Source organism: Typopeltis vanoorti, chromosome 21, assembly GCF_054136105.1.
Source record: "Typopeltis vanoorti isolate ZY-2024b chromosome 21, IOZ_Tvanoo_1.0, whole genome shotgun sequence".
Classification (NCBI taxonomy): domain Eukaryota; kingdom Metazoa; phylum Arthropoda; class Arachnida; order Uropygi; family Thelyphonidae; genus Typopeltis; species Typopeltis vanoorti.
Window position 1 is genome coordinate 68,602,932 of NC_143569.1, and position 26,204 is coordinate 68,629,135.

Genomic DNA, 26,204 nt, shown 5'->3' on the forward strand with positions numbered 1-26,204 from the left:
TCTTTTCGCCGTGGGAGAATAACATTTTTCCGGAACTGTATGAGTCCCGCTACATTCCCAGTTGATATAGCTGAAGCCAAAATTCCAGATGAAGATCTGAGATGAAAGAATTGCCATAGAACTTTTAGTGAAAGACTTTTGACTAATTGTAATATACAGAGCCTTTGTAAGTTCAAAACTTTTATATAATTATTCTTATAGTTGTATTAGAAAGAAAAGACTTTTAAGATATATGTTTAATGTTTAATAAGGTTAAGAAGTGTCCTTAAGAGAATCGATTGGCATGTTAGAAGTTGATATCAAATTTGTAAAGATAACTTAACAGAGAGATTTAGGTAAAGTCTTTGCGAGTAAGCCTGGAGTTTAATAAGTAAAATTTGTAAACTGAGAGTAGATAAGGTTTTGTGTTAAAGAAAGTATTTTAAAGTTGAAGAAAAAAGTTCTAAATTTTGCTAGAGTTTTTATAGAAGGATAGAGAAAGCAATCTCCCTAATGTTTAAATTCTTGTACATTTCATAGTAATGTAAATAAATGTTATTTGACTTTCTTGTAAACATAGCACGTAATAATATAAACAAGAGAGATTCTGAGAGAGAGAAAGCGCGCACAGCTACATTAGAATAATGGAGAATAAAGTATAAAATAAAGAAAAAAGACATCACAAGTAATTAATAGAAATTACAAGTATACAAAGTTAAAATAATAATAAAATTTTACAATGCCGCAGTAATGACAGGATAGCAACAGTAGATTTATAACAGTACACATCTCATTAGGTTACTGACAGTAGCGTAGTGCGGACTATTATTTCGTCTCTGTGTCATGTTGTGTAATAATTTCTTGTGGGTATAAAATAGAAATAGAATCAAAAATTGTAAAAAAAAGTTATCCGGTGCACAAAATCGTAAGCGTCATGCTGCGAAAGAAGCAGATGTTAAGAAACAAACTGGGGCTCTTAATAAATTTGTTAAAATATTAAAATATTCTGATGCAGAATATAACGAACTTGATACATCAGAAATCAGAGTTGACAAACTGTGCACATCATCCAGTTTGAATGAAAGTACTATTATAACTGTTGAACAAGATAACAAGATACAGGATTTAAGTGAAAAACAGTTTGGAGAAGATTTAGTTGTAGTTGAACACGAAACTAACACATTGTTAGTCTCTGTAAATTTAGAAGATCCAGGTAAATGGGGAAATATTGATGAAAAATTACGAGTTGTTTTAATTGAAATGGGGCCTGTTCAAAAGAAAAATATAATATATCCCAGAGATACATATGGTCTTAAATTTGGCGAAACGTATTATAATAGAAAAATGAAAAACCAGGAGCTAGTGCTAATAATATGGCTCATTAATTCCGAAACTTGAAATTCTGTTTTTTGCTTTTGTTGCAAACTTTTTACACCTACTGAAACAAGTAGTCTTGTAGAAGGTTATAACGATTGGAGAAATGTAAGTACAACTTTGCATAGACATGAGACTAGTTTAGCTCACATGAAAAATTTCTTAAAATAGAAGGAACTTGATAAAAATTTAAAAAACAAAACTACTATTGATTGCCAGACTCAAAGTATGTATGAAATGGAAAAGAAACATTGGACGAGTGTTTTAGAACACTTGATTGAAATTATAAAATTCCTTGGTAGCCAAAATTTAGCTTTTCGCAGATCATCTGATAAATTATATAAAAGGAATAATGGCAATTTTTTAAAATTAGTCAAACTGTTTGCGACGTTTGATCCCGTTATACACAATCATGTTGAAAGGGCCCTACAAGGAAACAATAGAGTACACTATTTGATTAACGACAGTTAAAATGAAATATTGGAAACTTTAAGTAATGCAATCAGGGATACAATTTTATTATCAATTCGAAAATCTAAATATTATTCCATAATTTTAGACTGCACACTTGATGCAAGTAAAACAGAACAAATGACCATTATTATTCCCTTTGTTTCCTGTGACAATGGAATTGTCAAGATCAGGGAAAACTTTTTAGGTTTTGCAGATATATCAGATTCCACAGGACATGGTTTATGTGTAACAATAGTGGAACAACTGGAAAAATGGAATATTCCCATTGAAGACATGCGAGGTCAAGGATATGACATTGGGGAAAATATGAAAGGGAAAAAATATGGGCTTCAAAATTTGCTTTTGAACAAAAATCCTCTAGCTTTTTACGTGCCATGTGCTGCTCATACTCTAAATTTAATCATTAATATTGCAGCCAAAGTGAATGCAGATACAATTAGTTTCTTTGCAATTATTCAAGAAATATGTAATTTCTTTTCATTCTCTTACAAACGTTGGGCAATCCTTTTAAAGTTCATAAAAAACTTAACATTGAAACAGCCATCAGAAATGCAATGGGAAAGTAAAATTAATGCAATCCGCCCTCTACAATATCAGTTAGGAGATATTTACGATGCACTTTTTGAAATTTTAAATAATGAAAATTTTAATAAAGAAACTCAGCATGAAGCACAAACATTATGTGCTAAAATGAAAGACTAAAAATTTATTTGTTCTCTTAATAATAAGGTTTAATAATAAGAAATAATAAGGTTTACTTATTATTATCTAACCTGGCATTTATTCTATATTAATGAGGATAATATACTTTATTTTGACTGTTGTAGAGAACTGCATTAAAAAAAGAATTGCTAATTTTGATTTACCTCTTATAATCAAAATATTACATGTAGAATCAATGCCTTCATTTTGGATTAAGTTGAATGAGACTTTCTTTTATTAAAAATAAGTTTTCTTCAATATTGTTCTTGGTTGAAGACTTTTCAGGATACAATATGCTTTTTAAATAAGCAAATATTAATTCATGTTACATTATCATAAATAAACCATCCAAATGAATCAATCTAAATAATCATGGTCTTTATTCAAATATATTCAGTCATTTACATTTTTTGAATTTTATGTATGTGTGTTTTCACTTTTTTCTTCTGATTCTTTCAAAAATGTGTCCTTTATTTTATATACTCAGTATTTATTTTGATGTTATAATGCTTCATACATTATGTTTTATACAATAACACACACACATATATATATATATATTTATTTTTAGTCATGTAATGACAGAATTGATAGAAACAGAAAAGGCTTATGTATCAGAATTGGATAGCATAATTCAGGTAAAATTTTCTTATGAATATTTTGAATTATTTTCTTTCTTTTTTAACAATTTTGCAATATTAGAATTTAGATTCTATTCTAAGGACCATAATTATGTGCAATTAAAATCTTTCATTTAATTCTCACTATTAAATTATCCATGTTTCAATCTCTCACTGAGGCCATTTTCAAGAACATATACACATGGTGGATTATGTGATATAGATAGTGAATTGTGTAGTGTAGCGAGGTATCCTGCAATGAGTCCCAAGAGTCCATGATATACGGTGGTGTTATACAATGATGATAATAATAATATACACTGAAATACTAGACCAGGTTTTAATTTAATACTATAATAAAACATCTTTGTTTCACTTTTGCCTGATTTAGATCAGACAAAAAATAAATGATTATATTAAACAGATAGAAAACTTGCCTAGTGTTATTAGGTCCTATCAGACACATATTCACAAAAATATAATAATTTTATTACTATGTTATATTATTATATTCTTGTGAATATATGCATCTAATAAACTTTATTATCCAACAAGTGCCATTGAAATCTCTTTATTAGGTCCTGTTATGGAAGAGGACTAATTACAATAAACAATAAAGGATTCATTTACAAGTAGAAAACAAATATCAGTTATCTAACAGATAAGCTTAGGTGTCGATGGTTATTCATGACTTATTTTTTCACGGTATTAACAACACCACACACTCTTTTTTCACAAAGATGTTTTATTAACGCTTATATTTTGCTGATTTTCAACTCAGCATCATCAGAGCACAACACACTTGTATATGCGACAGTGAGTGAGTGAACCAAAGATGTTTTATTAACGCTTATATTTCGCTGATTTTCAACTCAGCATCATCAGAGCACAACACACTTGTATATGCAACAGTGAGTGAGTGAAACAATATAATTGCAAAAGACAAAAGATGTAAAGTCCTATTTTTGGCACCCTCTAACGAAAAAAAAAAAAAAGCAGCTATCCAGGAGTTTTTCTTAGGATAACTGTCTCCCAGATTTTTCGCAAATTAATGCAATCATATTTGTTAAGGTTGGGAGAATTCTTCAAAGCCATTGCTGACTCAAAAAATAATCTTTCAGCTCTATAATGACTCCTAAATAGCACATTAATTTTCCTCCATCTAATCCTGTGTGAAGAAGTGTCCAAAGTGTGGTCTGCCAGTCCCGACTTGCCATAGTAATAGTAGCGAATGTATCTTTTATGTTCTTCCAGGCAAATGTTCACTGATCTTCCTGTTTGCCCATAATTGGCCAAGTCACAGTCACAAGTCTGTGACTCGGCCTATTATGGAAATTTTACATGGAACACTTTGAAAACAAAGTACTTACAACAGCTACATACAAGCCACAAGTGTGGTTACGCTATGTAGATGATGTGTTTGATATCTGGTCCCATGGACAAGACACTTTGGATGCTTTTGTCAACTACCTAAACAGCCAACACCCCAAAATTCACTTCACAGTAGAAAAAGAATCAAATAACTGTTTATCGTTTCTTGACACATTAGTCACCCGCCTTTCAGATGGATCACTATCCTTTTCTATTTACAGAAAGCCTACACATACAGGAAGATACCTACATAAACAATCACATCATCATCCAGTCCAACAGTACGGCATTTTAAAAACACTTACACACAGAGCCAGAACCATTTGTTCTAACGATACAGCTCTGACCACTGAACTCCAATACCTGCGCTATACGTTCTTAGCCAACGGCTACAATCCCTACAAAATAGATAAAATATGACATAGGCCCATTACTCGGCCCTCCCCTAATACACAAGAATACAACATGATCATTTCTATTCCCTATATCAGAAGCACATCGGAAAAGATAGCCAAAGTATTGTTGAAACATGGCCTTCGCACCACTTTCAAACTTCGTGTTAAGCTGGCAACTCTGATCCGCTCGCCTAAGGATAAACTTCACCCTTTAGCACACCCAGGAGTGTTTGAAGTTCCGTGTGACTGTGACTTGGCTTATTATGGGCAAACAGGAAGATCAGCGAACATCCGCCTGGAAGAACATGAAAGATACATTCGCTACTATTACTATGGCAAGTCGGGACTGGCAGACCATGCTTTGGACACTCCTTCACACAGGATTAGATGGAGAAAAAAGAATGTGCTATTTAGGAGTTGTTATAGATCTGAAAGATTATTTTTTGAGTCAGCAATGGCTTTGAAGAATTCTCCCAACCTTAACAAATATGGTTGCATTAATTTGCCAAAAATCTGGGAGACGGTTATCCTAAGAAAAACTCCTGGATAGCTACTTTTTTTTTTTTTCGTTAGAGGGTGCCAAAAATAGGACTTTACATCTTTTGTCTTTTGCAATTATATTGTTTCACTCACTCACTGTTGCATATACAAGTGTGTTGTGCTCTGATGATGCTGAGTTGAAAATCAGTGAAATATAAGCATTAATAAAACATCTTTGTGAAAAAAGTGTGTGTGGTGTTGTTAATACCATGAAAAATAAGTCATGAAATATCAGTTATATTTCCATAGTATCCTATTATTAGGGGTCTAAGGTAATCCCAGGATTGATTTGTGTAACAAATAAATATTATTGCACAGTAATTACACTAAATAAATTAGAATAGTTTGCAACAGGGATAGCGAGACATTGTTCATATTAGCTAACAGCATAATAGAGTATAATAAAAGAGATTAAAGTGGACTCAAGAATAAAAAAAATAACTGGGGGAAAGAGAATTTCTACTTTTCCATTGTGAAGAGACTATAGTGATAGAGGTAGAAATATTACCATTCTTTGTTCTGCTATGGCTTTGTACTGAGGAAAAGTAAAAAAAGAATTACTGGGCAGAGGAGTCGCATATAATGATCGGGAATAAATGGATGGAAGGATATGTAGCTTTTCCTGAAAGGCAGACAAATTACTACCCAAAGTAGAGATGCAAGTAGTAACAGTGATTTTGAGCAGTATGGTGTGAAGTGGGGGTGGCAAGGGAATCATCATGTACATCATCCAGTTTTCATGAAAGTACTATTGCAACTATTGAACAAGATAACAAGACGCATGATTTAAGTGGAAAACAGTTAGAAGATTTAGTTGTTGTTGTTATTGACCACAAAACTAACATATTGTTAATCTCTTTAAATTTAGATCTAATTGAATGGAGAAATATTGATGAGAAATTACCAGTTGTTTTAATTGAAATGGGGCCTGTCCAAAAGCGAAATATAATATATCCCAGAGATACATATGGTCTTAAATTTGACGAAACGTATTATAATAGAAAAATGAAAAACCAGGAGCTAGTGCTAATAATATGGCTCATTAATTCCGAAACTTGAAATTCTGTTTTTTGCTTTTGTTGCAAACTTTTTACACCTACTGAAACAAGTAGTCTTGTAGAAGGTTATAACAATTGGAGAAATGTAAGTACAACTTTGCTTAGACATGAGACTAGTTTAACTCACATGAAAAGTTTCTTAAAATGGAAGGAACTTGATAAAAATTTAAAAAACAAAACTACTATTGATTTTCAGACAAACAGCATGTATGATATGGAAAAGAAACATTAGACGAGTGTTTTAGAATGCTTGATTGAAATTATAAAATTCCTTGGTAGCCAATATTTAGCTTTTCGCAGATCATCTGATAAATTATATGAAAGGAATAACGGCAATTTTTTAAAATTAGTTGTACTCTTTGCAAAGTTTGATCCCGTTATGAAAATCACGTTGAAAGGGCCCTACAATGGAACAATAGAGTACATTATTTCAGTAAAGACAGTCAAAATGAAATATTGGAAACTTTAAGTAATGCAATCAGGGATACAATTTTATTTTCAATTCGGAAATTTGTATATTATTCCATAATTTTAGATTGCATACCTGATGCAAGTAAAACAGAACAAATGATCATTATTATTATTCGCTTTTTTTCCTGTGACAATGGAATTGTCAAGATCAGGGAAAACGTTTTTGGTTTTGCAGATATATATCAGATTCCACAGGACGAGGTTTATGTGCAACAATAATGGAACAACTGCAAAAATGGAACATTCCCATTGAAGACATGCGAAATCAAGATTATGACAATGGGGAAAATATGAAAGAAAAAAATATGGGCTCCAAAATTTGCTTTTAAACAAAAATCCTCGAGCTTTTTACGTGCCATGTGCTGCTCATACTCTAAATTTAATCATTAATATTGCAGCCAAAGTGAATGCAGATACAAATAGTTTCTTTGCAATTATTCAAGAAATATACATTTCTTTTCATTCTCTTACAAACGTTGGGCAATTCTTTTAAAGTTTGTAAAAAAATTAACATTGAGATAGTCATCAGAAACGCGATGGGAAAGTAAAATTAATGCAATCCTCCCTCTATGATATCAGTTAGGAGAAATTTATGATGCACATTTTGAAATTTTAAATAATGAAAATTTTAGTAATGAAACTCAGCATGAAGCACAAACATTATGGGCTAAAATAAAGGACTACAAATTTATTTGCTCTTTTATAATTTGGCATGATTTACTTAACAGAATAAAGCCTGTGAGTAAAATGCTTCAAGACAAAAATATGAACATTACACTTGCTTTAGAATCTATCGAAAACTTAAAAATATTCTTACAAGAGTGTCGATCAGATACAAATTTTAAAGAAGTTCTAAAAACGGCAAAAGAACCGAGTGAAGAGGTGGATGGAGAACAAGAATTTAAAACTGGTACCGAAGTTCGACAACAAAAGAAGACACGAAAATTTGACTAAGAGCATCATGACGAAATGCCACAATCGCCAGAAGATAAATTTAGAGTGAATGTGTTTTATACACTTATAGACGTTGCAATGTGTTCGTTAATAGAACGTTTTGAACAACTAAAAACATATTATGATAATTTCAATTTATTGTATAGATTACTACAAATTAATAACGAAGATTTACGAAAAAATTGTGACGATTTAGAGATTCTCTTGATGGTTTGCGACAATAAAGATGTAAATGCAATGGAACTATATGACAAGTCATGTGCTTTCCGGGATATTTTTCGGAAGGATAATTTAAATATTCAAAACCCTTTCGGTATTCTTAATTTTATTGTGTCCAATAATTTATCTTTTCCTAACTTTTCAATTGCTGTAAGAATACTATTAACCTTAACTGTTAGTGTAGCAAGCGGTGAACGTTCCTTTTCCAAGTTGAAATTGATTAAAACCTACTTAAGAACAAGTATGTCACAAAAAAGGCTTGTTAGTTTGGCGTTAATAGCTATTGAAAATGATAAATGTGTGGAATTAGATGTAAAGACTATTATTTCTAATTTTGTGAATATGAAATCTTCTTCTTCACTTCACTGGGCATCTACAGATGCCGTATGGTCACTCCGATGCTCGGTGATGTGCCACACCAGGCCTTGCCATGTAGTCCTGGTGTTTGCTTTTCTGGCGGCCACAACTCTCTGAAGATCAGTCACTCCACACACGCCATTCATCCATCTCATTGATGGTCTACCCCTGCCTCTTTTCCCAGGAACTTTACCTTCTATTACTGTTCTGAGAAGTTCCCCTTTCATCTGGATGTACATAAAACCTGTGGCGAAAGACTGTTGGAATTTGCCCGTGCTAAGAGATTAGTTATTACCAATACCTGCTTCCAGAAACATCCACGACGGACCTATACTTGGACATCTAACATTGATAGGTCAAGGCACCAGGTTGATTACATCCTGGCTCTCCAGCGGTGGAAGACAAGCATCTCTATGCCCTGAATATGAAATCAAAAACTCTAAAACGTTAATTAAAAAAATTTCAAGTATATTTATGTAATTTAATTTATTTTCTGAATACTTATATTAAATGTTCTAATTATTTCTGAATTCTTTTCTTATTTTCTCATCTATCTTGAGTTTCTTTTATTTTCCTAAAAGATAGTTATAAAAATTATAAAAATTATTAAAAAATTTCAAGTTTGAGATGGATGAATAAAGAGATTAAGCATGCAATACAGAGAAAAAGGGCATTGTGGAGGCAGCATAAGAGAAGTGGAAGTAAACAATTTCATGAGTTCTACAAAGACCAGGCAAGGAGAGTGACTTGGTTGGTGAGAGTAGCTAAAGAGAGGTATGAACAGCAGTTAGCTAATGAAGCTAAAAAGAATCCTAGGGAGTTCTTTCGATATGTAGCCAGCAAAAGAAAGAATGATTATGGAAGGATGACATTGATTGGAGGAAATGGTATAAAGACAGCTGTTGCAGAATGTGTGCTGGAGATACTTAATGAGCAGTTCATAAAGATCTTTCAATCTTGTGAATGTGACTTCATGGAGAGATTAAGAGCAGTTGATGATGGGGAGGAGAGACTGACTGTAAGTGATCAAGAGGTGTTTGGGGAGTTGAGTAAACTAGATGTAAATAAGGCTGTGGGACTTGATAATATATCACTGCGTATTCTGAAGCAATGTGCCAGAGAGTTGACACCTGCCTTGACATATTTTTTTAATACGAGTATTGCACTTGGTCAAGTCCCTAAAGAGTGGAAGGAGGGCAAGACTGTGCCACTTCATAAAGGAGGTGATCGAACTCAAGCATCAAACTATAGGCCTATCTGTGTGTCAGGTGTTGTGGTTAAATTGTTGGAGAAGCTTGTGAGAACTAGGATCCAGAGTTGGGTTGACAACAATGGTATAATCTTTGATGGACAGCATGGATTTGCTAAAGGGAGGTCATGTTTTAGTAATCTACTTACGTATTACAATAAAGTGACTGTTTCCTTGGACAGAGGAGAAGGATACACAGTAATATACTTGGATTTTGCAAAAGCTTTGGATAGAGTACCTCATGATAAGTTGACAGTCAAACTAGAGCAGATGGGGAGTTGAGTTGGATATTAGATTAGTGCATTGGATTGGAGACTGGCTATCTGATAGGTATCAACAAGTTGTGTATGGGGGTGCAATATCCAGAAAAAGGAAAGTCACTAGTGGAGTGCCTCAGGGATCTATTTTAGGGCCATTACTATTTAACTTGTATATTAATGATATTGGCGAAGATTTGGATGGAGATATTCAGTTGTTTGCAGATGATGCAAAGTTGGGACGAACCATAAAGAGTAGTGAAGATGTTGTGGCCTTGCAAGAAGACTTGAATAAATTGAGTGATTGGGCAAGCAAATGGGGATGTGAGTTCAATGTTGCAAAATGTAAGGTTTTAAAATTTGGAAAACAAAGATGGGATGCAGAGTTTATGCTTGGTGAGAATATATTGTTGGAAGTAGAGGAAATAAGAGATCTGGGAGTGATAGTGGATAAGGATCTAAAATTTAGGGGACACATCGCCAAAATTGTGAAGACAGCACTAATCAACACCCCCGGTTCATTACATTTAGTGAACCAACATGTGGCTATGCTGTCAAAATTTATTGAAGAAATTTCAAATAATTTAAATTTTTATTATCATAAAAGAACCACACACGCCTGGATCGTTACAGGGGCACTTAGATAGAAATTGCAGTGGGCGGCAAAGACCCTAGCGCTGGTTCTGCCTATAGAAACCCTTCAGCAATTTGAATGGCTCAATCATATCTCCTCTTTTCTGCCTATCAACCAATTTCTGCAACCCACAAATCTTCAACCTGGTTTCATAAGGTTCATTCCATAGACCTGCTATCATCTTGGTCACTTGCCTCTGGATCCTCTCAACCTTCTCCCATCAAGAAGAAACCTAGGTGACCATATCTGGACACAGTAACCAAGATGGGGTCTTTCGAGGCTAGATACAGAGGAAATAACTTGCTTATCTCTGCTCGTCAAAGTATTCTTCAGCATCCAAGTGATTTGATGAGTTGTTTTAGCCAATTTTGCGATGTGCCCCCTAAACTTCAACTCCCTATCCACCAATACTCCCAAGTCCCTGGCCTCATCAATCTCCTGGAGTACAGCTCCACCAATGGGATATACTGCTGTTAATCTTTTCACCTCAGAATGCATAACCTTACATTTTGCCACATTGAATTGACATCCATTCTCCTTAGCCCATACCTCCAATCTAACCAAATCATCCTGCAAAATTTTGACATCTTCTGCATTCACTATTGCCCTACCCAACTTAGCATCATCAGCGAACAAATGAACTGTTCCTTTCAGATCCTTCCCTATATTATTAATGAACAAATTAAACAGCAGTGGTCCAAGAACAGAACCCTGTGGCACACCACTAGTCACAGGCCGTATTTTGGACTCTACTCCTGAGTAAACTACTCTCTGGTATCTCTCCATCAACCACCCTCCTATCCATCTCACCAACCTTATATCCATTCCCATATGTTATCTGGTAGTTAGATCTGGTTAGGCTATTTTTGAATTTTGAGATGTCTATTTTCCTTTGTTTTTGGTGGTTTGTTCTATTCCTTTTAAGATTGATTTTTAGTTTGGCTGATAGTTCATGTGAATCTTTTTTAATGTTTTGACATTTTGGAATGAATGTTTCCATTTTTTATTGACGATTATGTAATCTATACAGTTTTAATTTCATTGTTTGGTGATGTCAAGGTATATTTATGCTGTGGCTTGTATTAGAATAAGGTATCTGTGGTTAGTGAGAAACAGGGAAGGAGAGTAAATTTGAGAGTCAAGTGTGGGAGTAAGGGATAGAGAGAGAGAGATTAGAAGAAAGGGTAGGAGTAGGAGAGCGTCAAAGCAGAAAGGGTTAGGGATTCCAGTGGGAGAAGAATGAATGAAACTGTTTGCAGTGTCATGTCATGTTTCATTTGATGATTCAGGGTGTGTGCAGAGCAGACTGCCAGAGGAGTACCTGCCTGAGGGAAATGATAGAATGTGTGGTGATGGGTATTTGGTACAAATGACGTGAGAGATAGTGTGAATCAATTAGCAAGAGATTTGAGATGTTAGGAATAGCGCAGAAGAAATGTATGAGAGGAAAACAATAAGCGTGTTGCCTCAATATGAAGAGTGGAGGAGAAGATCAGCAATAATGAATGAGATGATAGTGAGAATGTGTTCAAAGAGAGGTCTGGAATATGTGAATTATATCTGTGGATAGAAGAGAGCTGTATGCAAGAGATGAATTACATTTGAACATAGAAGCATGCAGGCATTTGGAGAGGCTATTATTGGGCAAGCAAGCATGTTGGGAAACTAGAATTTTAAAGGTGGAACATAGCAGGGACTGCCTTTTGGGGATGCTGGCTTGAGAAATTAGAGGGTGTATACTAATTGCAAAACCAAGATATAAGGGATAATAATAGCTATATGTAATAAATTTAGTTTAATCCTTTATCCAAGTGTGAGCAAATAAAGTTTGCACCTGAAAGTATCTTCAGGACTGGTAGTTTTCAGTATACAAATACCAGGAACATTAGGAATAAAGGGAATGAGTTTTTGGTATTGAGTGACTCAGTCTCTCCAAAGATTACTGGTATCAGTGAAATTTGGTTAATTGAGAAGATGTTTTGATATGGATAGAAATCAAAGGGGGTGTAGCATATTTTGGAAGGATTGGAAAGGTAAATTAGGTAGTGGAGTTTTACATTAAGAGATGAATTGTGCCTTCTCAGGGTAGAGAATCAGTTGGTAGCTTGCTCCACCTTTGCAAGGAGTCACCTTGGTGTTGTACCACCTTACCCCAGTCCTGAAGATACTTTCAGGTGCAAACTTTATTTGCTCACACTTGGATAAAGGATTAAACTAAATTTAACCAAGTGGAAAATAAACTTTCAACATCTTCCTCTAAATCCAGAGTAATTTATTAAAAAGGTGGCACACCAATTGGCAACTCCTATAGGTAGAGATGACCTTGCTAATGCTTCTGACTGGTATCTCCACTTGGGCCTGGCTCCCACTGAAGAGACCTCAATAAAGGTCGAAACTAGTCTGGGTAGTGGCCCTTCCCTTAATGCATAACATTAGACATATCTGCAGGGAGATGTGTTTTGCATTATGGGAAATACTGAGATAGGAGTGTTGGTAGCTTGCTCCACCTTTGCAAGAAGTCTCCCTGGTGTTGTACCACCTTACCCCAGTCCTAAAGATACTTTCAGGTGCAAATTTAATTTGCTCACACTTGGATAAAGGATTAAACTAAATTTATTATATTCTAACCAAGCAAAAAATAAACTTTCAATAGCTATATGAATATTGACATTGCACTGGTTTTTCTGTATACAAATACCAGGAACATTAGGAATAAAGGGAATGAGTTTGTGGTATTGAGTGACTCAATCTCTCCAAAGATTACTGGTATCAGTGAAATTTGGTTAACTGAGAAGATGCTTTGATATGGATAGAAATCAAAGGGGATGTAGCATATTTTGGAAGGATTGGAAAGGTAAATTGGGTAGTGGAGTTTTACATTAAGAGATGAATTGTGCTTTCTCAGAGTAGAGAATCAGAAAGGAAATGACATTAATGGCTTTGAGAGTATATGGTGTGAGACAGAAGTTTATAAGATAAGATATTTAGTAGGATGAAACTATATACAAGGAAACAGATGATGAGCAGGAAATGTTTAGGGGGACTTCATCTACAACAATATAAACTGGGCAAAGGAGTATATGGCGTGAGACAGAAGTTCATAAGGGACTTTGTGGCATTCAGTACTTGCGGCATGTATGCGTCTCGGGAATTGGATATGTGGCTTGTGAAAGAGAGCAGAGAGCATATGTGCACAAAATGCAGGCAGTGGGAGGAAATAAGTGCATTCGAAATATCAATATCCGACATTGTTGCTCCAGGAACGGGGAATGAATGTAGGAAGACAAGTAGTGTGATAGGAGAGAATGAAAAAAATATATATATGAATGAGAAAATAATAGCTGATAGTGTGGAAGGCATGAGTGACTGTAAAAGTTAAGGAGATGGTTTTGTTTGGGACAGTGAATTTAGATTAAGAGTGACTGACCTGCACAGGGAGATAGATGAGCTGAAAGAGGAGGTGGAATGTCTTGTGAATGAGAGCAGAAGCATGAAAGATAAGATTAGGAGAATGGAAGATATAAATGCAAGCCGAATCAGAATAAGGGAGGGAGAGAGTTTTAGGAGTGTTAGAAGAGGAGAGAAAGGAAACAGAAGAGAGGGAATGAGTGAAAGGGATGTCGGTGCTAGAAGAGGAGAGAATGGAAACAGTAGAAGAGACGGAATGAGAGAGGGGTATGGGAATGCTAGAAGACGAGAGGATGGAAACAGTAGGAGAGATGGAATGAGAGAGAGATATGGAGGTGCTAGAAGAGGAGAGAATGGAAACAGTAGGAGAGATGGAATGAGAGAGAGGTATGGGAATGCTAGAAGACGAGAGGATGGAAACAGTAGGAGAGAGGGAATGAGAGAGATGTATGGGAGTGCTAGAAGAGGGGAGAATGGAAACAGTAGGAGAGAAAGGTATGGGGATGCTAGAAGAGAGAATAGCAGTAGAGGAAAGGGAATGAGAGAGAGACCTATTCGAATGAAAAAAGAAGAGTGAATGGAAACAATAGGAGAGAGGGAATGGTAAGAGGTATAATGTATGGCAACTCAATGATCCATAGTGTTCAAGATAGGATGCGTGAGGAGTGTTTGCCAGGAGGAACAATAGAAAGGGTGGCTATGGCAATTAAGAGAAGTGAAAGAGTGGATGAGATGATTGTGATGGTAGGAACAAATGACTTGAGTGGTAATGTAAGTCGGGCAGTGAGAGATATGAGATTTTTGCTTGAGGCTGTATGGAAGAAGACAGAGAGAGGAAAAATAGTGTGCGTGTTGCCTAGGTATGATAATGATGAGCTGAGCAGAAGAGCGGTGATATTGAATGGCATAATAGCGAGAATGTGTGACAAGAGAGGACTGGTATATGTGGATGCTTGAAGTGCGTTTGAGGAAAGAGAGGAATGGTATGTGAGAGACCGCTTACATTTGAATGAGGAAGGACGTAGGCATCTGGAGAGATTGCTGTTCTGAATGAGTCAGTGTGTCCCAGGGAGGATGATAGCAGGGGTGGCCTCCTGTGGGAATGGGTACTTGGAAGAAGGGGGACGACATTAGCTAACACTGAGCCCAGTGGAGTCTAGAGGGGATAATGCTGGGTATAGAAACAATGGCATTTATATGCTTTATACTAATACCAGGAGTATCTGGAATAAGGGAGAGGAATTGGTGGTGCAGATAGCATCAGCCTGGCCAAAAATTATTGGGATCACTGAGACATTTGACAGAAGGGGATATAAAGGAAGGGAAAGCGTGGTGGTGGAGTACTGCTTATGATAAGTGACAACCTATGTCCTCTAAGAGTGGAGACTTTGGAAGGCAGTGGCACTAATGATTTTGAGAGCATATGCTGTGAGGTAGAGGTAGGCAAGACAGGATATTTAGTGGGGGGGGGGGGGTTGATACAGATCCAGGAGTACAGAGGATGGGGACCAGGAGATATTTAAACAACAAGTTTGGCAAGTGCAAGAAGAATGATAGTTATGGGAGATTTTAAATACAGTTTTATAAATTGGAGAGAGGAAGATGCATGTAGCAATAGGGGAATGGAATTTCTCGAATTCTTGAGGGACAAATGTTTTAGGCAACATGTAACAGAGGGAACAAGAGGTTCAAGAGTTTTAGATTTGGTTATAGCATCAGAAGAGTTGATAATAACTGAGTTGACATCTCTCCCACCAGTTGGAGAGAGTAACCATATGGTTTTGACTTGGAAAATGAATAGAAATGCAGGAGTATCAAAGAGATGGGAACTTATGTGGAATTAAAATGCAGGTGATTATAATAGTCTTAGACGTCAACTTTGGGAAGTTTCATGGATGGAGGAATTGGAAGGCTGGGATGTCATTAGTGCGTGGGAAATTGTGAAAGAATATTTCTTAGCGGCAATGGTAAGTTGTATACCATGAGTGAAGAAGAGGACACAATTTGGAGTAAAATGGATGACAAACAATATTAAACAGGAATTGCATGCGAAAAAGAGGCTATGGAAGAGATATAAGGAGACAGGTGAAGAGAGGATGCATGAAGAATATAAGACACAGGCCAGAAGAGTGACTAGTGTGGTAAGGAAAGCGAAACTGGAATATGAGAGGAGATTGGCCATAAGATCCAAAGAAAATCCTACGGAATTTTTTAGCTATGTGGCCAGTAGGAGGAGAAATGATTGTGTAAGAATGACCTTGTGGGATAAAAATGGGAATAGAGTGACTGATGCAGAAGACATAGTGGAATTGTTCAATGAACACTTTATTGGAGTATTTCATCCTAGAGGAGTCAGTTTTAATGCTAGAGGGATAGGGCTGGTTCGAGGTTTAGAGGTACAGGAGGAGAGTTTGTTTCAGATACTGAGTACTCTGGATGTCAGTAAAGCTTTGGGACTGGATGGTATTTCACCACGAGTTTTGAGAGAATGTGCTATGGAACCGACAGTGCCTTTAACGTGGCTTCTTAGTGAAAGTCTGGCTTCGGCAAAGGTGCCCAAGGAATGGAAGGAAGATTAGATAGTGCCATTGCATAAGTGTAGTAACAGACTGGAAGTGTCTAATTATAAGCCAGTCTGTGTGTCATCAGTATTTGTTAAGATCTTGGAGAAAGTAGTGAGGGACCATATACAGCATTGGGCAGATGAGGGTAATGTTATCTGTGAGAGTCAACATGGATTTGTGAAAGGGCGTTCTTGTTTTAGCAATATGCTAGCCTTTTATAATAAAGTTACAAGAGCATTAGATGAGGGAAAGCATATATTGCAATTTTCTTAGACTTAGCGAAAGCATTTGACAGGGTGCCACATGACAATCTGATATTTAAGTTGCAGCACTTGGGTCTGGATGTCAGATTGGTCAACTGGATTCAGGATTGGCTGTCTGATAGGTATCAGAGTTGTGTATGTTGGGGCAGTTTCAAGGAAGCAGAGGGTTACACATGGGGTCCCACAGGGCTCAGTACTAGGACCTATATTGTTTAACCTTTATATCAATGACATTGTCAGTGGATTGCAAGTGGATATTCTGTTGTTTGCGGATGATACGAAGCTGGGAAGGATTATTAGTAATCGTGCAGATGTGGTAGCCCTGCAAAAGGATTTGAATAAGCTAGACAGATGGGAAAATGAATGGGGATGTCAGTTTAATGCAGCAAAATGTAAGGTCTTGAGGTTTGGGAAACATCGATGGGATGCTGCATACTCTATGGGACGAGTTATACTGGAGGAAGTAGGGGAGACAAGAAATCTGGGGATGATGATTGATGGAAACCTGAAGTGTAGGGGACATATTGCAAAAGTGGTGAAGGTAACACAGAGGATTGCTGCAATTATGAGAAGGACACTGACCTGCAGAGATAGGAGTGTTATCATTCCGTTGTATAAGTCTCTGATCAGACCACACTTGAACTATTGTTCTCAGATTTGGTCCCCAGGATTTGAAGGGGATAAATTAACTGTGGAAAGGATACAAAGACAGATGACAAAGATGGTTTCAGGACTGTACAAGGATAGTTATGAGGATCAGCTGAGGGAATGTGGACTGCAGAGTTTGGTGGATAGAAGAAGGAGAGGTGATATGATTGAGACTTTTAAACTGTTGAGAGGTGGTTACAGGGTTGACACTGGGGAGTTCTTTCTCTTGGTTGAACAGTGGGAAGGAGTGATGACAAGAGGCCATCCCTGGAAGTTACGAAAGGAAACTGTGAGCAAGAGGGTGAGGGGTGGTTTCTTTGCGTGGAGGGTGGTTGAACTGTGGAATGCATTGCCTGATGGATTGGTGAAAGCAAGAATGGTCAATGAGTTTAAGGAGTTGTATGATAGACTTTGTGTTTCTTAGGGGGGGGACCTCCCCTCGATGAGTCTTGACAGACTTTATGTTCTTAGAAAGGACCTCCCACGATGAGTCTTTTGACTCGATGGAGGCCTGAGTAATAATAATAAGAAGAAGAAGAATAAAAAAATATTTAGTAGGATGCAACTATAGACAAGGAAACATGATGATGAGCAGGAAATGTCTAGGAAAATATGGGGGACTTCATCTACAGCAATATAAACTGGGCAAAGGAAGCAGCATACAGTATTAAGGAAACTGAGTTTTTGGACTTCTCAAGGGACAACTGTCTTAGGTAGCATGTCGTGGAGGGAACACAAGGATCAAGAATTTTGGACTTGGTCATAGCATCAGAGGATCTGATAGTGATTGAGATGTCATACTTGTCCCCAGATGGTGAAAGTGACTATATAGGCCTGACTTGAAGGATGAACAGACCTGCATAAGTATCAATGCAGAACGAATTTATGTGGAACTCTAAGGCAGACAACCATAATAGACTTGGAAACTTTGGAGCAGTACAGTGAAGGAAAGAATTTGTAGGAAAAGCAGTCAGTGCATGGAGCATATTGAAGAAAAAATTGTTGACGGCAGTGGCATATTGTATATCTTGAATAAAGATAAGATGATTTGGAGTCAAATGGATAACTAGATAAATTAAACAGGAATTGCATATGAAAAAGAGATTATGAAAGGCACATAAATACACAGAGGTAGAGAACGGGTGCATGAGGATTATATGGCTCAGCCTAGTGAGGTGATTAGTATAATAAGAAGATAAAATTTTGAATTTGAGAGGAGACTAACACTACAAGCCAGGGAGAATTCCAAGAATATGTATTTTTAGGAATAAAAATGATTGTGGACAGATTATTTTACTGGATGGAGATGGTAACCATCACTTTATTAGGGCATCCCGTACTGGTAAAGTAGACTTTATTCCTAGAGGGATAAGGAGTGGTAAAGCATTAGAAATTAATGAAGAGGATGTATTCCAAATCTGGAGGCACTCTATATGCTGATAAGGTAAGGAGATTAGAGAGGATTTCACCACATGTCTTAAGGGAATTTGCTAAGGAAATGATCATGCTGTTAACTTGAATGTTTAATGAAAGTCTTGCAATGGGACAAGTTCCTGAAGAGTGGAAGAATAGTGAATAGTGTCAATGCATAAGAGTGGTGGTAGAATGGAGGTATCAAACTATAGACTAATTTGTATTTCTTCTGGGGGTTGAGATTTTGGAAAAATTGGGAAGAGCTCATATACAGAATTAGGCAAAGAGAGCAATATCATGTAAGGAGAACAGTGTGGATTTGTTAAGGAGCACACTTGTTTTAGTAATATCTGGTTGTTATTTAGAGTAGCAAGAGCATAGATAAAGATAAGGCATGTACTATGTTTTTTTTATATATTTTCGAAGGCATTTGAAAGGGTGCCAGTTAGTATTTACATTGTAATATGTGAGTCTGGATATTAGATTAGTGGACTAGATTGGAAACTCACTTTCTGATAGAGAATTATATACATGGAGATCAGTATCAAGGAGTAGGAAGGTTACAGGTGGGATTCCACATGATTCAGGACTGTGACCATTACTGTAAATCTTTATCAGTAATACTGTCACTGGTCTACAGGAAGATATTCAGTTGTTTGTAGATAATGTGAAGCTTGGAAGGTTTATTAGTACAGTAATCTACCATTTATCCAATCTTTAAAAGACTGATCCTTCAGTTAACTAACCCTTGCATGGCAACTGACTTCTATTAGAGCACTGGATAATTATACTTCGGTTATCAGAACTTGCTGTTCTGATAATTGAAGGTTTGGATTATGATAGATTATCAAATAGTATTACTGTAATACTATTGATGTTTTGGTTGTTCAAAAGGATTGAATAAGCTGGAAATGTGGGCAAATGATTGGGGGTATAAGTTTAATGCCAATAAATGTAAGGTTATGAAATTTGGGATCCACCGATGGGATGCTTCATACTCACTTGGTAGAGTTATACTGGAGGAAGTAAGGGATCTTGTGGTGATTATAGATAGAAATTTGTAGGTCAAGAACATTTCGCAAAAGTTGTGAAGGTAACTCAGAGATCTGCTGCATGTGGTGGCCAAAAACCATACATAGTGTAATTGTCCAGAGAATTGAGTTAAGATAACAGTCACCCAAATTGCCCACCCAATGCTGTGGAGAAAGGAGATAAAGCCTTCTTTGTGCAGCTGCTAATAACATTCTAATATCACTTGATTACTTGCTAGGAAAATTAGCCTAATTCCATGTAGCTGAAACTGTATACTGTACTATTTACTTCAGTTGCATTTTTGTAAATGCAATTTTACTTCCATTTGAAATATATTTGCAGATCTCTGTCAAGATTCTTGTGATCAGTGCTGGTGATAGAGCATACTGCTATAATGGATTTTTGAGGATTTGTATTATGAGATGTCATTTCTCATAATGCAATGTCATTCAGTAATCTTGTCCAGTACCATATTTTCAGCCTCTTGAAAAAAGTGTTTATTGCCGATCTGCTTGGACATTCCTGCAATTGAATACACTGCAAAAATTTTGCTACATTTCACTAATCTTGTCCAGTACTGTATTTTCACCTTCTTGCTTATCTGTTTTGACTTCCCTGCAGTTTAATGCAGTGCAAAAATTTTGCACATTGAGTATATCATTACCACTACCCAAGATCCATGGAGTCAGACTCATCTGGGAGGTCCTTTTATCATACACACAGTTCATCATACCGTGCTTTAAACACACTCAAATTTTCTGCAGACACCACACTCTCAGGCAAGGCATTCCAATCATTCACAACTCTGTATGAAAAAAATCTTCTTCTCACTCCCCTACTCACACCCTCTTTATACAGTTTCCAGGGATGACCTCTGGTTCTCCCCTGATCTCCCATTATTTTCTGTAGATCCTCTCCAGGATTGATCTTATAACAACCCCTTACTAACTTGTAGGTCTCTATCATATCTCCCCCTCTTCCTCTTCCCCACCAGACTCTGCAAGTTGCGTCTTCTGAATCTTTCCTCATATTCGACATTCCAGAGGTTAGAAACTACCTTAGTCAGTCGCCTCTGGACCCTTTCCAACATCTCTTCGTCCTTTTGAAAACCAGGTGACGAAATCTGGGCACAATAGTCCATATGTGGCCTAATCAAATATCAAAAATAAATTAAGAGCAATTTTAATTGAAATACCTTATGTGATTGTCTCTGTAGATTCTAATTTCATATGGAATAACATTGACAAAATGGTGCCTGTTGGTATACATCAGCTGATTATAGCAGTTTAACAAGGATGTCAATTGCAAAATAGTTATAGAGTATTGTTTCAAGTAATTGTTGATATCATATCTCTTACTGTTATTGAAATCCTTATACATCATGTATAAGAACCACACCCTATTCATTTAGGTGTGATATTTATTACATACCTAAAGGAACACACATTTTTTCCTTATTACATAATAGAAAAGAATTATTGTTTCTAATTCCAAATTTTGCAGAGTGTCACATCCTGTTCTCTCATTCTCATTGATTTCATTATTTGACTTTTTTTTTTCTTTGTACAATTATTAAAATTATATTTATATCAGTAAATACATTATGTACATTCTTTCTCATTTTGGCTGGAAGATAATAGGTAAGATTTACTGCAAATACTGGTATTTAATTTTAGTGTACTGTTCAGTGTAATTTAAAATTACATTGAATTCATTTGTATATTATAAAACTATCTCAAAATTGTCCCAGGGTTACAAGCAAGAGATGGACAGTCCAGCAATGAAAGATTTAGTGCCTTCTTCCTTATATGGCAAGACTGATATCCTGTTTGGGAACATGGAGGATATTTATGAGTTCCACAGCAAGTGAGTACTTTTTCCTATGTAATTTTAAGTCTTATCATGTAAATCACATTACCAGTGTTGCAAATGACACTGTCGTCTTATACCAGGCAAGCAAGAGCTGGAGGAAATGTAGAAATGTTGGTGAGTCATATGATGGAAATAAGAAAGAAGGATTAGGTATGAGTGTATATAAAATGCATGTGAAAAGAAATAGCATGGTATAATGATTCCACAATTATGTGTGTATTTGATAAAACAGTGATAACTAACCATATGGAATGTATGAGCAGTGGACACAATATTCTCCCAATAACTAAAATGTAGGATGCAGCAGAATAGACACACAGAGAGAGAAAAAGCAAAAGAGAGGATATTAAAGAACTGCTGGAAGAAGACAAAAGAAGAACAAGAATTTGAATATGTAAAACTGCAGTAGTATACTATGAGCAAGTCGAGAAGCCCAATGATAAGAAATAGGCCAATGCACTGGTTGCACAGGAGGAGGAATAGTGTATGGAATAATTTGCATGCACAAAAGGATTTACATATACATGCCAGATGGCTTGAACTTAAAGGATTTTGAAATTAGATATCTGGAGAAACTATTTGTCAGTATGAGAGGAAGTGAAGGATCAGAAGAAAGAAACTGTAGTTCTTAAGTAGAGACATGAAAACACATGTTCGCACAAAGTGAACAGACATGTTGAGTCAGTAGGACTTTAATGACTTTGAGCAGTGGGTATATCATGTATGAGGAGAGACATGACATACAGACATAAGATATATGTACATATATGGAATGCATGAGTATGTATAAGCCAACAGCAGTTGGAGCAGTTCCATGCCAAGAAACTTCAGGGAAGAACATTAGCACTGCATGAGAAATGGTCAAGTGGTGTTTGAGGCAGTATCCTTCTGCATGCTCAGGGCCAGGAGAATAAATCAGGTGAGAATTAATTGGATGAGTAGCATCATTAACCAGGAGCTGTTAAAAAAGATGTTGTCAAAGAAATATAAAGAGAAATGTAATCATCAAGCTCACAAGTAATATGAAGTAGAGGCAAGGGTAAGCAGCATGGTAAAAAAAGACAAAATCAGATAATAAAAGTAAATGAGCTGAGAGCTGAGCTGGTGAAAAGAAACCCTACCAGAGTTTTTTTTTTTTTTTTAATGTAGTGAGAAAAAGGGAAAGTGAGTGATATGACGTAAATGAATGGATTGTGTAAACTTAAATGTATTGAGCATAGAAGAGGCAGTACATTCTATTGAGTGTCCTCCTGCAATTCTTCTTATTATTATTATCCTAAGACTCCATGGAGTCACAGACTCATCTAGGAGTTCTGTTTTGTCATATACATATTCAAATTTTCTGCAGACACCATGCTCTCAGGCAGTGTGTTACAATTATTCCCAACTCTCCATGCAAAAAACTTTCTTCTCACTCCCTTGCTCACACCCTACTTATACAGATTCCAGGGATGACCTTTTATTCTCCCCAATCTCCTACTATTTTATGAAAAAGCTCTTCAACGTTAATCCTATAATAACCAATTACCAATTTGTACGGCTCTATCATATCACCCATTTTCCTCCTATCCACTAGACACTGCAAATTACATCTTCTCAACCTTTCTTCATATTAAACATTCCAAAGATCAAAAACTACTTTAGTTAATCGCTTCTGGATCCTCTCCAACATCTCTTCATTCTTTTGAAAACCAGGTTACCAAATCTGTGCACAGCAGTCCATATGTGGCCTAATTAGAGCCTTATACAATAGAACCAGAATCTCCATACTTCTGCAAGTCTGGTGTCTTCCGCATCATTCCCGGAATTCGTTGTGTTGTCCTCACAATTTTGGCAGTTATATCCTCTAAATTTTAGATCCTTATCCACTATCACCTCAAGATCTCTTATTTCCTCCACCTCCAACAATATATTCTTACCAAGAGTAAATTTTACATCCCATCTTTGTTTAATAAATTTTAAAATCTTACATTTTGCAACATCGAACTGTAATCCCCACTCATGTGCCCATTCACTCCATCTGTTCAAGTCTTCTTGTAAGATCACAACATCTGCTAAACTCTTCATAATTCGTCCCAACTTTGCATCATTAACATATGGTGACTTTCCTCTTATGGGATATTGCTCCTCCATACATAACTTGTTGATACCTATCAGACAGCCAATCTCCAATCCAATACAATAGCCTAATGTCCCACCCCATCCACTCTAGTTTGACTATCAGCTTATCATGCATCTATCAAAAGCCTTTGCAAAGTCTAAGTGTACTACTGTGTATTCATTTCCCATGTCCAATGCTGCTGTCACCTTATTGTAATAAGTAAATAGATTACTAAATCATGACCTCCCTTTAGTAAATCTGTGCTGTTCATCAAAGATAATACCATTGTTGTCAATCCAATTCTGAATCCTGATTCTCACCAGCCTCTCTAACACTTTAACCACAACATCTGACCTATAATTTTATGCTTGTATTCTGTCATCTTCTTTATGAAGTGGTACAATCTTGCCTTCCTTCCACCTTTTTGGAATTTGACTCAGTGTAAGAGTTATGTTAAACAAATACATCAAAGCAGATGCCAACTTCCAAATTCCTTCAAAATATGTGATGATATATCATCAAGTCCCACAGCCTTATTTATATCAAGTTTGATTAATTCCCCATATACATCTTATTCACTCACAGTCTGTCTCATCTTCTCCTCATCCACCGCTCTCAAACTCTCCCCGATGTCACATTCACAAGGATGAAAGACCTTTATGAACTGCTCATTAAATATCTCAACTATATCCTCTTTTGCACTTGTCCTTATACTATTTTCTCCAATCAGTGTCATCCTACCATAATCATTTTTTTAATGGCTGCATATCAAAAGAACTCCCTAGGATTTTTTTTTTTTTTTTTTGGCTTTGTTAGCTAACTGCTCATACTGAACTTTTGCTGCCCTTACCAACTGATTCACCCTTCTTGTATTCCTCATGGAATTGTTTATTACCACCCCTCTTATGTTGCCTCCATAATGCCTTTTTTCTCTGTATTGCATGCTTAATCTCTTTGTTCATCCATTTCAACTATCTTATTTAATCTTCTGACCTTTGGAATATATTTAGAGTTGAGTTTACTAGATAGTTCTTGAATAGCACCCACCAGCACTGATCTCCTCTCCACCAACTCCTCATTCCATGCTACAGCAGCAATCTGTCTCCTGAGCTGCTCATAATCACCAGAATTATAGTGCCACATATACTCTTTCCTCACAGAAGTAATCACATGGTTGGCAACCACCCAGTTAATCAATTCATGGTCACTCTCACTGGAAGGAGATTTGACACCTAATCGCATCTTCTGATGAGATGATCAAATCCAAGATCCTCAATCCTTGTGTGTCCTCTGTTACATACTTTTGAGGGATAGTTGTCCCTCAAAACCTCAAGAAACTCTTTTATTATTATCTAAAACTTTTAGGGAGTCAAGGACTTATCAAGAGAGACTATAAATCATCCAAACCAGCTGTCATGCCTTCCCTTAAATTCATTCACACTAGATGCATTCATTACCCCCTCTAAAGGGCAAACTATTCTATTCACCCACTGCTCTGTGAGAGAAAAACCTAGCTCACACCCCTTTTTTGAATCTGAACAAACTTAACTTCCATGGATGTTCCATTGCTCTCTCTCTTTCTCTCTCCATCTTCCATATATAACAAAAAAATTCATCACACAATATCCTATAATAATACCCATTTAAAAGTTTATATGTTGCATTTTTTATTGTTTAAATATTTATTGTTTAAAGAATAATGCAACAACCAAAAGAAAAACAATACAAAATAAAGGAAAAACAGGAATAGCTGTCCATGCCCTTGAACCCCACAACTTGACAAGGCCATAATAGCAGATATACAGGAAAATGAAACAATGCTTAGAATATCAGAAATGATAGCTATAAAACGTGACAAAAACTCAATAAACGTCCACCAGCCCTACATAATTTCTGAGTTGGAAGCTCTATAATATAAAAATTAGATCACGACTCCGACCAGTAAAATACAACACAGTTACACCAAAGACAGAAACACCAAGCTAGTGTGACATAGCCTCCACTTCTCCCACAAGCTCTGAAGACAACGCACTGTCAAAACAGCTCACACCCCGTTCTCCCACCCTTATCCCATAACATCCTTCTCCTTCCCCAAAAATTTCTATGTTCACCCCATCCCAAACTTCAACAACTTCCTTCAACAATGAATATATATCGGCATATGTTATATTGCAACTGAAAAAGAAAACAGCCAGCAACATCCCACAAAGGTATGTCCGGTTTTTTCTTCCTATATATTCTTCATATAT

At 36.3% G+C, this 26,204-nt stretch overlaps 1 protein-coding gene across 1 annotated transcript in view; it reads left to right on the forward strand.

Annotated features, from left to right (window-relative positions):
- LOC150094948 (guanine nucleotide exchange factor DBS-like) overlaps positions 1–26,204 on the forward strand; it is a 500,966-nt gene that overhangs the window by 278,361 nt on the left and 196,401 nt on the right. The window contains exons 14-15 of the mRNA XM_090411335.1: positions 3,101–3,167; positions 21,733–21,848. Coding sequence (XP_090267461.1) covers positions 3,101–3,167; positions 21,733–21,848 — 183 coding nt within the window. The remainder of the gene's footprint in view (positions 1–3,100; positions 3,168–21,732; positions 21,849–26,204) is intronic.